This window comes from Mizuhopecten yessoensis, unplaced genomic scaffold (assembly GCF_002113885.1).
Source record: "Mizuhopecten yessoensis strain PY_sf001 unplaced genomic scaffold, ASM211388v2 scaffold5345, whole genome shotgun sequence".
Lineage (NCBI taxonomy): Eukaryota > Metazoa > Mollusca > Bivalvia > Pectinida > Pectinidae > Mizuhopecten > Mizuhopecten yessoensis.
The window spans coordinates 14,050-30,769 of NW_018406003.1; the positions used below are offsets into that span (position 1 = coordinate 14,050).

The window sequence follows — 16,720 nt, forward strand, 5'->3', positions numbered from 1 at the left end:
TTACAGCGCCTAACACAAGTACAAATCATGTAGTATACTTTCTTTAGTAAGAAACTACTAGTAATTAGGGAACATTTTGCGGACTCCCAAAAGTAGTCCTCCAATACAGGTTGACTGGACTTCATGCTCTAGTAAGGTAGACATTTACGTTAAATCGTTAAGACAAATGTTCTGAATTCTGTGTTTTCAAAATAAGACAGAAAACGCCTAGTTTATTTTGACAATATTTGTTTTTACAAACGAATTTCAATCATCCCCAGGTTATTCTACAGACCCTAAATTGTGTGACATGTAAATATTTATGGAATCATTTTTAATTAAAACAGTACATCTGCGGTAATGATCCTTTTTTTATAGATTAAACCGTGCATTGACTTCATATAAAGAGCATCTTACTGTGTCAATATATGAAATAATCGGTATGTGATATCACTTTAATGTTACATTTATTGACCATGTGTACATTTTTTCTGGATAAAGAATATAAAAGATAATAAAATCCCCCCTCTGGTTATGTAGATCTTTTTGATAGAATACAAACTTTATCAACGTTCTAAAAATGATACATAGATATAAGTGACATAGTTAGAACCGAACTTACCTGGTGAACCCGTGTTGGTCTTTGATGGAGCTGTGGAAGAGATACACAATAATATATAATGTAAATTAACCAAGAATGAAATTACCTCTCAACCTCAAACTGCTGCGTATTTATATCATATGCTATTAATGTAATAAAAGGAAGAATGCTAGCGAAACATTCCCAATGCATGGGCAGTTTAAAATATGACCAAAATATACCTGTATGATAAACGCCAAGTTGGTATAATATGTCTTTTAACAATTGTTCCAAATCGAAGGGTTAATGGCAGTGATTGGAAATTAATTTTAGATGCTTTTCCTGACAGAGGTTGGGCAACAGTTGGATGGCCATTCAGTAAATTACAACAGGATAGTATGCACAAGATAAGTCGCTGAATACGTAAACGAACGAACGGAAGGGACACTCACGCGAGTCGATGGTAAAGATTCTCGTAAATATTCTCAAATATCACTGATGAACAATCACAAAAGTCGCTGATTGATCAAGTTCAAGTTCTTTATTACATAGATTCTTTCGAGTCAATAGTTTCAAAAGTGAAATATTTACAGTATTTGACAATATTTACATACAATACAATACCAATACTCTACAAACAGTACGGATAGTGTCATCAATTAGGATACAAAAATCTCTTACATTTGTAGGTTTTATATATTTGGACAAGTTTGCCACTTCTTTTGTGTCATTTTCATTAAATAATTCTATCATTTTAAATATAACTGGCTTTTTCATATACATGTAGTTATTTTTCAACTCACCTTAGCCAGTGGTGTATACTCACACAATTTATTTTGTCACTACAGAGTAGAAAGTGAGCTAATGGTGAATACTCGCATGCAGTATTAATGAATACTCACATAATTTGCCGGCAAATACTGACACATATCATGCAATAGTAGTCTAAGACAACGGTGAGTTAACATATCGCTAATATTTACCTGTAGTTATATGGGTCATTGATAAATACTCACACGAATCGCTCGTGAAAACTAACAACCCAAGTGCCACTCCGATGATGACGAGCACGGCAACCATAGCAACGACCACACTAATGATAAGGGGCAAGTTCTTTCTTGACCTTCGGGACGATCCGCTGCTGGAGTCCTTGATCCGCTCATCCGACCTTGACCTCCAGGTACCAAACATGTTAGGGAAAGTGTCATGGCGAAAATTGTCCTGATGTTTCAAGGGATCCCACGTTTTGAAAGAGGTTCCTTTTAAGGTGCCTCCATAACCGTTATAGTCGGGTGTATGGTAGCTCGGGTACTGGGGTCCACTGTAAGCGTTGTCATACGTGTAATCGTAGTCGTCGGGATCTTCATGTCGGGATCGCCTCTCCTAAAATCAAACAATGCATAGTTAAATCTATTGTTATCGATACCTTTATTTATGGTTTTGAAGCTCAACTTAGAGTCAAATAAGAAAAGATCTTTGCTAACCAAAGTAAAATACCGCCGCTGGTTGCGAAATAAAGAATGGCGTAAACAAAATCCTGTTACCCATGACACCGACAATGAAAGGTGGTAGATCCCTACAAACTACAAGTTTCTTTTCCTTTCTTGTGGTGTTGTCCAAACTTACCTTGAACGTTAGATGAGTAATTTCCTCCTCCATGTGTATTCATAAACTGCTGACTGAACGAAATTGTGATATTACAATTCTAGCAGAGCTTAGACTACCATTGAATTACATATAGAGTTCCCGCGTTCGCTTCACGAAAACTATAATGTTTACCCTGATCATAACGAATGTGATCAAACCATTTGTGGTAATGAAGGCCTTGCGATTTTTGTTAAGAAGGAATACCGTTTCTGCATTGACACTATAAACGTGCCTCAATCAAGCAGAGTGTCTGGAATACAGATAAATCGAGGTAACGCCACGCCGGTTTACGTGTTCGGTGCATATATGCCTAGTGATAATGACTTGCCCGCGTACAGAGAGTCATTAGATTGCCTTATTGACATATCCCATTTTTACTCTGACCTGGGTGATGTGGTCTTTGCCGGTGACTGTGTAAAGAGCTGCACCGTGTTTGGAACGGCAGACACTGACATCGCGTCTGACCACCTCGTAGTTGAATGTTCATTATCGCTACCAGAGACAACCGAGCCAAGCTACGGGTATGTACCTCCTCCCCATTTGGACTGGAGGAGATGTGACGTTCACCAACTTATTCAGTACCAACTGGCTGTAGATGCAACGCTGTCTCAACCGTGACTTTAAAATTGATTCGACTTCTGACTTGGACCGCTTTTGCTCCCTACTTACGACTCGTGTATGATGTGTGCCCGTGAACGCATACCAACGGTGAAGTTTAACCCCAAGTTAAAACCGTACTGGACACATGCTGTTACGGAGCCGCATAAAGTTGCACGCTCTCTTCGAAACAGATGGATATCTGAAGGACGACCTAGGGGGATGGGCCACCCTACATACAAAGGGTATAAGGAGGGAAAACGGCACTTCCGTAAAACTCAACGCGCTGCCTTCGACGACTATCAGCATAAGCTACAATCCGAACAGAACGACGCTGCCGACTGCAAAAACCGACTTTTTTGCCGCGCACTTAGACGGTTTAATGGACGTAAAAGGAAGTTATGTAATACCCTCAAATTTGACGGTGAGACACTGCGCAGTATTTTAACCAGGTTTACAGCGCGCAGACCAATGATATAGACCTGGTATCAATGCTAACGAGGATTACCCACCATTCCTTGATTGCGATACAATGGACTACGACTTCTTGTTTGAAGATGTTGAAATTTGTATCCGACAAACCAAATTGGGAAAGGCCCCAGTCATAGATGGCCTTCAGAATGAACACCTCCGATATGGTGGTCGCGAACTGATACTCGGTCTTGTTAAGCTGTTTAACCACATCAAACGGTACGCTCGTATCCCTACGATATGGAAGAATGGTCTAATCATACCCATCCACAAAGGCGGGAACAAATCCCAGTGTGACCCTGGCAACTATAGACCAATAGCACTTCTATATGTAACCTATAAGCTATTCGAAAAGGTCGTGAATAACCGGATTCAAACGCGTTTGGCATTCTCTGTTGGTGTGTTTCCAAACCAACAACAGAATGGTTTTTGCATGCATCTCGGTTGTACCACTGCTTCATTTGCTTTACAAGAAACTGTATTTTCGAACATGGAACAGCAAAGTAATGTTAACATAGCCTTTCTAGACAGGCAAAAGGCGTTCGACACAGTGTGGCATCAAGGTCTGATGTTTAAACTGGGCTTGAGGGTCAGCTATACAGAACTATATATAATCCCTACAATGACGTGTTAAGTGCGGTGACGTATGATGGTATGACGTCAGAATGGTTCACTGTTCAACAAGGTGAGGTGTTGTCAGGTTTTCTCTACCAAGTGTTTATTGACAGCCTACTTTGCACCCTAGAAAAGAGCAACCAAGGAGCTAGAATCGTGTCTATACCGGTAGGTAATCCTACTCTCGCTGATGATGTTGCCTTAATTGATATTACACCAGCCTCGCTACAAAATATGTTAAATATATGTCACACCTACAGCACGACATGGCAGTATAGTTTCAATAGTTCCAAATGGTCTATTATCGTGATAGCCAGATTCCTTCCAAGGGAACCCTCGTTTTCCTGGTCAATAGGAACCAATCCTATTCAAGTTGCATTATCATATCTACACCTCGGCGTCCCAGTTTCCAATATGATGAACAATGGCGAACGGGTTGCTAAAGCATGTGAAAAAGCAAGAAGAGTCATCCATGCTGTTCTTGGAATTAATGCAAAGTCGACTTCCATGAATGCTTTAGTGAAAGTTAATCTATACAGGAACGTCGTCATTCCAGCAATTCCATTCGGATGCGAACATTGGTCGCAAATCAACCAGACGGACATCCGTAATTTAAATACGTTCCAGCATTACGCTGCCAAACTTATCCTAAACGTAAGGAAAAGGACACGGCCAGACATTGCAGAAAGCATATTGGGGATCCAGCGAATAGGCGCCACTATCGACCAACAGAAACTCATCTTCCTAGCACAACTGATTTACCTAGATTGTAGATACATTATAAAAAGAATGTTCTTAGTCCGTCTATATAACTACACTATTGGCGAGGAAGACGGAAATACAACACAACAACGTGGTTTCATCCCGGATATAGTTGCAATACTTCACAAATACAACCTATGTAAGATCCTATCTCGCGAGAGTTCAAATTCCCAGGAAAAGGTGAGTGGAAACGTGTCGCATGGAGAGCCATTAGCCGTTTTTAAAATATTGCCTTAAGAACGAGGCTATCCAGCGATGATGACTTTATTAGATTAAGACGAATTAATTCGACGTACCATCTCTATGTTCTGTGGGCTGCTTGCACATGTACGAAGCATATTAGACAAGTTTACTTCCTGTGTAATGTTTTGACCTGTGTTAATTCACATCAAATCCGACGATGTACCTGTTGTCAGATAGACGTCCAAGACACGACTCGCCATATATGTGTGTCGTGTCAATCAAGCAGGCCACTGAAAAACCGCTTTTTGACTAATGCTATGCTTGAGTATGGGCCACAGGTTTACAGTAATCTAAATGACATGGAAGACGAGGACTTCCTGTGTGCACATTTTGGTGCAGAGTCCCTAGTCCCAGACTTGCCAGACCACCCCACCAGAGACGATTTCAGACTTAAGTGTGCAGCCTTCATAAGGGAAGCTATGCACATCTATTATAGCAATAACTGAGCAGGCACTGCTACTCATCTATTTGCTGAACCACAATTGTGTTTTCTTACCAATAATATATAAAGTATATAACATATATTGAACTGTGATGACATTTGATGATCATTCGAAATCGTATGGTCTGATAACTAATTATTGATGAATTAGTATGTGTAAATACTAGCTGAATATTGGTGGTAGCGCATCACAGTGATATGTGCGTGCGTGCGTGTGTGAGGAAGGGTGCGTTCGAGTGTGTGCGAGGATGTGTGCGTGCGTTTGTGTGGTGTGTGTGCTTTAAAAGTGTGTGAGTGAGTACGTGTATGTGTGTGTGTGTGTGAGGAAGGGCGCGTTTGTGTGTGTGTGTGATGATGTTTGAGTGCGTTTGTGAGATGTGTGTGCTGAAGTGTGTGAGGGAGTGTGCGTGCGTGTGTGAGGAAGTGTTCGTGCTCATATGTGTGATGATTTGTGCGTGCGTAAGTCTGATGATTGGTGTGTGTGTGCTCGTGTGTGTATGTGCAAGGAAGTATGTGAGCGTGTATGAATATGCGTGCGTGTGTGTGTTAGTGCGTGTGCGAGGATGCATGTGTGCGTGCGTGAGAGCGTGCGTGCGTGCGTGTGTGTGTTCATGTGGGAGGGAGAGAATGTGTGTGAATGTTCACCTGAGATTTATATTCACTGAACTGGACCAAGGAAATTGTTTTCCTCAGTGTGTACTGTTATTGTAAATGTGTATATATATAAATCATGTGTTTCAATGTTTACATTATATGTTGATTGATGATGATGATGATAATGATGATGATGATGATGATGATGATGATGATGATGAGTATGATGATGATGAGTATGATGATAAGTCGGTAATCTACGCTTCGTCCATACACATGATTACTAAAGTTAACTTCTAGTGTGTAGGTGGGTTATCTTCGCTACATACATCTATGGACTTGCTAAATTAACTTTAAACTTCTATTATGTAAGTCGGTAATCTACGCTTCGTGAATACACCTGATTACCAAAGTTAACTTCTAGTGTGTCTGTTTTTACTCGCTATATAGATAGTCATTTTATGGTGTTTCCCTTGAAATCTCTGGTTGGTCTGTTTTCAGTTAATTAATCGAGTGAGTGTTATGCTATGGGGTGCATCGGCATGCTTCCCACACAGACAAGCTAATAAACTATCACAAAAATAGTACACGTATTGTCATCACATATAATTACAGCGTACCCTGACACAGACTGTGGTAACACGCCATCGCGTGATTAAGCCTGTTCATTTGACGCCGAGTCAAACAACTGCCGCCCAGTATTGTTAAAAATCACAGTGAAGGAAAAGAAACCGTAAACAAATCCCCTGTTTACCCTGATGTCTTTTGATTTGTCTTTTTACACGCTCTATGTAGGGCGTCGTCTTCGGTAGAATGAGCAACGCTTGTTTGCTATAAACAGACGAAATAAGAGTACACGCACCCATGCATAGAGTTAGTTACACGATCATGTATATTCGTGATGTTCCAGTCACGAACTGAACTTAGCCAGCATCATACAGGTGGTGACTGTATTTAACAAAATATCTTCTCCAGGGAAATGAACGTAATACACACCTGTGATGGACCCTGTAAGATTTAGTAATAGGTACAGTTTGTCCGAAATTGACTACACTGCACCATACAGCTGTTATATCCTTCTAGGACTCACTGGTGATGCCGCTGGCCAGATCGTTGTTTAGTGAATGGTATATTTAACATCATTTATTTTTCAACAATCATGAAACAATTTATATCAACTTATATTAATCACTCCTTTTAGTCTGGATGTTAGCGCAGTACTTAGTTTTGTGGTACCATACCGTTGTAGTAGATATCCATAGTTAAAGTTACATTTAGTCGGTTAATACTAATTATCACATTGAAAGAAACACAAACACGTTAAAATGGAACATTATAGTCAATACATGAAATTGAACTGCATATTTTAAAACTGTTTACAGAAACAGCACACCACGGTCTAATATTCTAATAAACATCCATTTACTGTATAAATGCTGTAAGCGTTCTTACTGTAGATCATCACCTAAATTTATCCTCTCACTGTACTGGCGAATTGGCGCATCCACAATGGGCGCAATAGAAAACAACATACAGAAATTGAATTAGAACAATCATAAATCTAATTCATTTGAGATGTTACACGACATTTGATTGGTCAATCAAAATAATTTGCGACAGTATAACCACGATATACCGCCGCTAACTTCAAAATACAGTAGGGTTATCCCGTAAGTAAGGGCACTAACTTCAAAATAAAGTAGGGTTATCCAGTAAGTAAGGGCACTAACTTCAAAATACAGTAGGGTTACCCGTAAGTAAGGGCACTAACTTCAAAATACAGTAGGGTTATCCAGTAAGTAAGGGCACTAGCTTCAAAATACAGTAGGGTTACCCGTAAGTAAGGGCACTAACTTCAAAATACAGTAGGGTTATCCCGTACGTAAGGGCACTATCTCAGACTCAAAAAGCGCTTAACTAAAATCATCGCTAAACTGTGGACGTTTATATGTTAATATGAAAAAGGAATTATCCTCCGCCATCTTATATATTGTATTTTATTATGAACCATGTGTGATGTAATTGTATAACCTATATGCTTTTTTGGCAATAAAATAAGTTTAAACTAAACCTATATGCTGTATTGCATTTGGTAAATAAAACTTGAACTTGAACAATACCTTTGTAAGGATTTTTTTCTATTTATCTATATAAGATGTGAATACTTGTTATGACGTTAAACGCTATTGGACTATCAGTGTTGCTGTGCCTTTCACACGTATTCTGTTCACCTTCCCTTTAACATATATCTTCAAAGTATATCTTTACTCTGACACGCTCTCTTTCAATAACATTATAACAATTTATATCAAATGCATCTTATTTCTGTAAGAGTTCACATACATTTTACGACCTAATTGCCTGGGCAGCGTTATGAACCATTTGTATCTAAATTTTAACCGCAACAAAAGTATAATGGCTCCTGATGAATAAACATACCCATACCTTCACGGTATTTGAAATAAATTGTACTTGTAACTAATATAAGTGCTTTTATTCGTTAAAGTGACAAAGTTATATACCTGTCATAATTCTATTTGTATTTGAAACATCAATTTGTTTAAAATACAAATGTTTTTGATATGTGCTCCCGACAACGTTAAAACATTTTTATTTTTATTTTTTTTAGTATTATTTTAACTTTATTTAATGTTTTTTATTTAATTTGTTTTATTTATTTATTTCTATTTTTGATAATATTCTAATTTTTGTATTACCTGCCTTATTTATTTTTTGACTTTTTTTAACAAATTTCTTTGTAATAATCCGTTTAATTATGACTTAAGTTATATATCGGTATAATCATAGCGTTACGTTTTGATCATAACGGAAACCAAGCATTTATTGAACCGTGAACAAATTTTTATTATTTTCACAGTCTAATGCAATAAACTGTATATGACATATTGTTTACGATACCACGTCTGAGAAAGGTCATTACTTGCGTTTTGTTTGATAACTATTACAGGTATATGGCCCTTTGTACTGAACTCGCTTTCTTAAAACACTCGTTTTCTAGGAAATGTATAAATTTGATGTTTTGTGGTTTAGTCAATTAACTCTGAAAATTTGGAGCACGAGTAAAATAATTTCCTAAACACTGGGAAGCCATTTCGTCGAGAACACGGAACATAAGTACTACATATTAGCGTAGAGAGTGAAAATGTACTGAATTTGTTACTTTGTTACCCAGATGGTTGTGTAAAAAAGAACTTTTCATAAAAAAACGTATTATTGATTTTATATGTTCCTCCGTCTCATTTGTTTCATTTATAAACATTTCCTATGTCACTTTGTAAATATCTCAGAATCATATTGAAAACACGCCCTTTTTGACAACGTGATGTTCTGGCTGCCACTTACCCAGTTTGATTGACTTATACATACCATAAAAAGTATTTGGACATAAAAAGCATGTGCATTTCTTAACTTAGTCTCTGTACTTTTACCTGTCCTATCAGTAAACAATAGTTATGCTTGCACAAATGACTTTATTGATACACAAATTCCTTGACATTGTTAACTTCTTAACATTTTTATACTGTTTAGGAGGCACGGTAGTCTAGTGGTAGGACGCCGACGGGTTTCGGGTTCGAGTCACGGCACGGCACTGTGTTGTATCTTTGAGCAAGATACTTTATTCCACTTTTTCCAGTCTACTCAGCTGTAAATGAGTGTACGTGGTTGGGCAGTGCTAGAATTGTAGAATGCTAGCTGTGAGCGCCGAAATGGCAGCACCGGCTGTATGGTCCTCAGGGAGTTGAGAAAGATATTGGCTGGTTGTAAAGGCCCTATAACCACGGATAATAATTTGTGAACCGCTTTGAGACTACCTACGAACTAGGTTGTGATAAAACGATATATAAGAACCTCGAGTTACTATTATTATTTATATTTCCTTTGCTACCTATCATCAGAGACGTATATATTACATTAATATATACGTCTCTGCCATCATTAACACGACGCCATTGCAATAGAACACAAATATCAGATGTCCAAAGTTCCATCGTTGAAGTACACCTAATGTAAGTTATCGTGCCTCGTTGTGAACTCTCCTCAAGTTCAAAATTACAGAACTAACTGGGAGATGGCGTATGGACAATGGACGGCTATTGAGATATTCTAACTTCAGTGTTGGAAGTATGGAGGTGGTTGACAAGGACTTATGGACAATGGACGGCTATTGAGATATTCTTACTTCAGTGTTGGAAGTATGGAGGTGGTTGACAAGGACTTATACCTTTATGAAAACTCATTACAATACACCATTCAACCTTCCCTTTTCTATAGATTCCTATCACGCGCTTGACATACCATGTATTTGTAAAGGCTGTTTGGTATTGATGACCATGTCTGAAATTAGAACAATTGTCTAGACTTAGACTATGTAAGGTTTAGAAGCTATTAAAATGTATATTTGTATGTGTTTTAAAAACATAAATTAAAACAGTGATTTTTTTACGTAGATCTTTATTTTTCTGTTATTAGTACAAGAATAGTGTGTTCCCTTTTTTTTGGAAAAAGTCAGGTGTTAGTTATACAATGATTGACCTTAAAAATAGCGTATAATTTCAAAAAACGACTTTGATGTTGTAAATAAGCTCTAAGCTTAGTTATTATTAAGGGAAGAGGGATATTATTATAGCCTTAATTTTAATTATTGTAAAATTGGAAATTTTCGCGGGTAGAAATGTTCGCGTTGTGACCCTTTCAACTGAACGTGGTGTCGAAATTTTCGCGTTTGTCACAGATCAAGTATCTATATATACTGTCTATCTACGATTTACATGATCTTTAAATAGAATTAATATTTGTGTGTGAACATTTTTTCCCGCAAATTTAGTAGAAAAACGCGAATATTTGCACACCGCGAAAATCCCCACTTTTACAGTACATATGCCAGGAGAAGCACGACTAAGGATACTTATACATTACAGATATCGTTACAGAGTCCTTCTCAAAATTATAAGAGCGAAGCTCTCGGGTAGTCACCCGAGCGGAGCTCTTTACTGGTAAATATGTCTAATCGAATAATAGAGCGAAATGTAACGTAGCAGGCAAATTATGTATTCGAAACAACGAATTTGAAAAAAAGTATTGACCATATTCAATACACTGGGCGTGTTTATTTCCACGATTCCTTTCCTTTTGTATCGAAAAAAGAAATGGTTGGCATTGTCATCAAAAAGCTTACATGAATGTCACAAGCAAATTTTGATTAGACATTGAAGTGAACACATCAGTTTGCTCTGCTTTATGAATATCAGAGAATTAGAAACATTATATTTTCATCACTTTTATTTTTGTTAACAAATTGCATAATATGCGACCGTCAGCAACCATTTCAAATCAAAACTAATCGGCATATGTGATGTACCTGGTGATTGCAATTATTTTTATTCAACCACATTTAACACCAATATTGACTCAAGAACAACAAGTCCATCATGAAACTGACATCAATGCCATCAACACAATCATCACTGAACACAACACAACACACAATATTTGACCCTCAAATTTGACAATGACATGGGAAGGGTATCAATCAAACATCGAGGAAAACATGGTCAAAATCGCAAAAAAAGTCACAAAGTTATACGATGGTGTACATCCTGAAACTTCACTTGCAAACAAATGTTTATAGCTGATATATGCCAATCTATCTCTAGGTATCTACAAAACTTTATGACAGCAGCGACGATGAAAAGGAAGAATCTCCTGCTGTAGATACCTGGAATTTTTAAGGTATATAATCAGTGCAAACATTAAATTTCATCATTTCACGTGGATTATCTAAATTATTAAAAAGAAAATCTAAAATCTTCATTTTATACGTATAGTGATGGGAGACGTGACAGTCTCTAACCTGCTGTGTCTAACATGTTAAACATATTTTAAATAGTTTCTTTTGGATCAAAAAAATAATGTATAATATCATCAGATACGTATATATTATTAATATACGTCTTTGATATTAAGAACAGACATGAGTAGAGGGAGGGGGGGTATATACTTGTATTCTTGGATAAAACAAGAACCAAATGAGGATACTATTATTATCAATATGGTCTAATAGTACTGTAGCACAAACCAGTCAACTTCAAACTAACATGTGATGCGTCATATTAGTGTAGTGTGAATGTAGATTATTCTAAAACAGAGCATACATAAGTGCAAGGATGAATGATTTTGCCCAGCAACAGACTCAAGCATTTTATTAAAAACCAAGAACAGGAACATTTTGTATGTATTAAAATGGGTAATGTAATGATTCAAATATTATACTATACTATTGAAACAAATGTACAGTATGTGCTTCGCTCTCTCCAGGCCATGTCCGAGTCATATTCATTATGTTTTTTTCTACAGTAATATGATCAGTTCTGATTCTGAGCCGTCAAGCGCAAAAAGTATACGCCATATTGTAAGACATCTTGGGGTCGTGCCAAACACGTTCACACCATCAAATGACTGTACCTATGTTTTTTAAACTCTATGTGAAGTACAACAACTGTTTCTTTGTCTGCCTTCACTAATGAAAACGATCACAGGCGTTCGTCAATATCTATATTCCGTCTTTGCGTATTGCAGAGTTATCTTCTCTTGAGAGCAGGTATTGATTGTTACGTCATTGGTTTGTGTGAGAAAATTACGTCGTTTTCTCAAAAATTGATGACGTTACTCTCACAAACAAATGACGTAACAAGCAATTCCTGCTCACAAGAGCAGATAACTCTGCAATACGAAAAGATGGAACAGTAAATGTTAGCTAACATTATATGAAACAGTCATTAGTCCCGTGTGAAATGCGCCAGTCTTAATAATTCATTTATACTAACAATTTGACCATAAAACACTAATTTCGTATTCATCTCAAAACATTTTGTTTATAAATGCGAGCTCAGTTGAGTTTTTAAATCCACGAACGAAGATTTAGATAACAGGTGTACTCGTATAACACTATCAGATTGCAACCAAATTGGTGTCGACGTAATCACTTACCGAAAAAGTGATATGGACGTTTTTGAAATGTAAACACATGTAAAAAAGTCAAATAAGATTTCTATATACCTTTTCACAATTAAAAGAACCCAACGAGATATTGCTTTTCTGTCCTATCTAAAATTAAATTTCATGTGAATGCAGTCACGAATACGACACGATTCCATTACATAGAGCGTAGGCAATACATCAATTCGGCTTACATGGGTTCAACATTCCTTTCTTACGTAGATAACCACAAAATTGACATACAGACGTTCTTCATTTCTACCATTAAATACCAAGACAGTATATATTACAGAAAAAAATGTACAAGGTTCAAGCGAACAGCATAATCTAACCCCTCATACATGTTGACTGTATATTATTTCGATATACACACGTACATGACCTCGCCCTTCAGACATGTAGACTGTATAACTTCGCCCTTCAGACATGTAGACCGTATAGTGTATCTATATACACACGTACATAACCTCGCCCTTTAGAAATGTAGACTGTAAATTATATAGATATACACACGTAGACTGTATATTATATCTTTATTACCCCTTTGAGAAAAATCTAGGAATCTGATTGGTTAAAAATTGGTACAGTGTACTAAACCGCATTCGTAAATCTCTAGGGGTATACGAAATTCTCAGGGGGTATACGGGCATGTCACGTGATTCTCAGCAGTAATACGGTGGAATCACGTGATTTTACAAGGGGTATACGGGTCACGTGTCTTTGTATCTTGCGGCGGGGCAAAGGGAGACTACTCGCATTCGTCGTCTGCTTCGCTGTTTACTTTATGGCAAAACGTTTCGCTTCGCATACTGATGAGGAAATACTCGCCAAAAGGGCTAACTATGTGCCACAAATCACACAAAAGTCGAACAGACGAGTGACAAACATGCCGAGGACGTATTTAAAAGAAAAAAATCAGGAAGAACAGTTCGAGGATTTTGATAAAACGAAATGAGGTACTGTGCCATTTTTATCTAGACAACAGAAAAGTTGACGGGGAACTGTACAAAACCAATATAAAAGACTCAAATGGGTAATAAATTCGTAACACGGATTTTTGGGTTTCGTATTTCCTGAGGTCGATAGGCCGAAGCAAATACGAAATTCTGTAGGGTCATACCATCCGGTATACCCTGCCAAAATTCCGTGTAACTAATATTATTACCCATTTGAGAAAAATCTAGGAATCTGATCGGTTAAAAACTACAGTGTACTAAACCTCATTCGTAAATCTCATGGGGTAAACGAAAATCTCAGGGGGTATACGGTTATGTCACGTGATTCTCAGCAGTAATACGGTGGAATCACGTGATTTTACAAGGGGTATACGGGTCACGTGTCTTTGTATCTTGCGGCGGGGCAACGGGGGACTACTCGCATTCGGGGTCTGCTTCGCTACATTTCTAAGGGCGAGGCTATGTACGTGTGTATACAGACGTATCGGCCTCAGGAAATACGAAACCATTTAGGGTCATACCATCCCGTATACCCTGCCAAAAATCCGTGTAACTAATAATATACACGTACATGACCTCGCCCCTCAGACATGTAGACTGTATAACTTCGCCCTTTAGAAATGTAGAATGGATATTATATAGATATACACACGTAGACTGTATATTATATCTATATACACGTACATAACCTCGCCCTTCAGACATGTAGACTGTATATTATATAGATATACACACGTACATAACCTTGCCCTTCAGACGTGTAGACTGTATATTATATCTTTATACACACGTACATAACCTCGCCCTTCAGACATGTAGACTGCATATTATATAAATATATACACGTACATAACTTCACCCTTAAGACATGTAGACTGTATATTATATAGATATACACACGTACATAACCTCGCCCTTCAGACATGTAGACCGTATAGTATATCTTTATACACACGTATATAACCTCGCCCTTCAGACATGTAGACTGTATATTATATAAATATATACACGTACATAACTTCGTCCTTAAGACATGTAGACTGTATATTATATAGATATACACACGTACATAACCTCGCCCTTCAGACATGTAGACCGGAAAGTATATCTTTATACACACGTACATAACCTCGCCCTTCAGAAATGTAGACCGTATAGTATATCTTTATACACACGTATATAACCTCGCCCTTCAGACATGTAGACTGCATATTATATAAATATATACACGTACATAACTTCGTCCTTAGGACATGTAGACTGTATATTATATAGATATACACACGTACATAACCTCGCCCTTCAGAAATGTAGACCGTATAGTATATCTTTATACACACGTACATAACCTCGCCCTTCAGACTTGTAGAGTGTATATTATATAAATATATACACGTACATACCTTCGTCCTTAAGACATGTAGACTGTATATTATATCTATATACACACGTACATAAACTCGCCCTTAAGACATGTAGACTGTATAACGTATCCCTTCATACACGTAGACTGTATAGTATATCTATATACAAGTACATAACCTCGCCCTTAAGACATGTAGACTGTATAACGTATCCCTTCATACACGTAGACTGTATAGTATATCTATATACACGTACATAAACTCGCCCTTAAGACATGTAGACTGTATAACGTCGCCCTTCAGACACGCAGACTGTATAGTATATCTATATACACGTACATAAACTCGCCCTTAAGACATGTAGACTGTATAACGTCGCCCTTCAGACACGTAGACTGTATAGTATATCTATATACACGTACATAAACTCGCCCTTAAGACATGTAGACTGTATAACGTATCCCTTCATACACGTAGACTGTATAGTATATCTATATACAAGTACATAACCTCGCCCTTAAGACATGTAGACTGTATAACGTCGCCCTTCAGACACGTAGACTGTATAGTATATCTATATACACGTACATAACCTCGCCCTTAAGACATGTAGACTGTATATTATATCTATATACACACGTACATAACCTCGCCCTTAAGACATGTAGACTGTATAACGTCGCCCTTCAGACACGTAGACTGTATATTATATCTATATACACGTACATAACCTCGCCCTTAAGACATGTAGACTGTATAACTTCGCCCTTCAGACATGTAGACTGTATAGTATATCTATATAACCGTACATAACCTCGCCCTTAAGACATGTAGACTGTATATTATATAAATATATACACGTACATAACCTCGCCCTTCAGACATGTCGACCGCATATTTTATCTATATACACACGTACATAACCTTGCCCTTAAGACATGTAGACTGTATAACTTCGCCCTTCAGACATGTAGACTGTATAGTATATCTATATACACGTACATAACCTCGCCTTTAAGACATGTAGACTGTATAACTTCGCCCTTCAGACATGTAGACTGTATAGTATATCTATATAGCCGTACATAACCTCGCCCTTAAGACATGTAGGCTGTATATTATATCTATATACACGTACATGATGTCGCCCTTAAGACATGTAAACTGTATATTATATTGATATACACACGTAAATAACGCTCAACATTAAAGCCGAAAGTATACCCGACTTCGCTGATTTCCTTTTGTTATTTATGTGTTGTTTGTTTGTGTCAATACAAACTATTTAATCCTTATATTTATCTTTCTGAAATAAATTTTTTTTATAGACAATTCATTCTTGATGAAAATTGGCATCTAGTCCCAAAATGTGTATCGTGTATGTTTCATTGATCGATGGTCTTCGATATGATCTAACTGTGACGGAAATGTAAAGACAAACACGAACCCCCCG

At 37.4% G+C, this 16,720-nt stretch overlaps 1 protein-coding gene across 1 annotated transcript in view; it reads right to left on the reverse strand.

Moving 5' to 3' along the window:
* Window positions 1–57: 57 nt before the first annotated feature.
* LOC110450604 overlaps window positions 58–16,720 on the reverse strand; it is a 42,450-nt gene continuing 25,787 nt past the window's right edge. The window contains exons 2-4 of the mRNA XM_021498213.1: window positions 1,576–1,942; window positions 602–631; window positions 58–128 (exon numbers count right to left, since the gene is read on the reverse strand). Coding sequence (XP_021353888.1) covers window positions 58–128; window positions 602–631; window positions 1,576–1,942 — 468 coding nt within the window. The remainder of the gene's footprint in view (window positions 129–601; window positions 632–1,575; window positions 1,943–16,720) is intronic.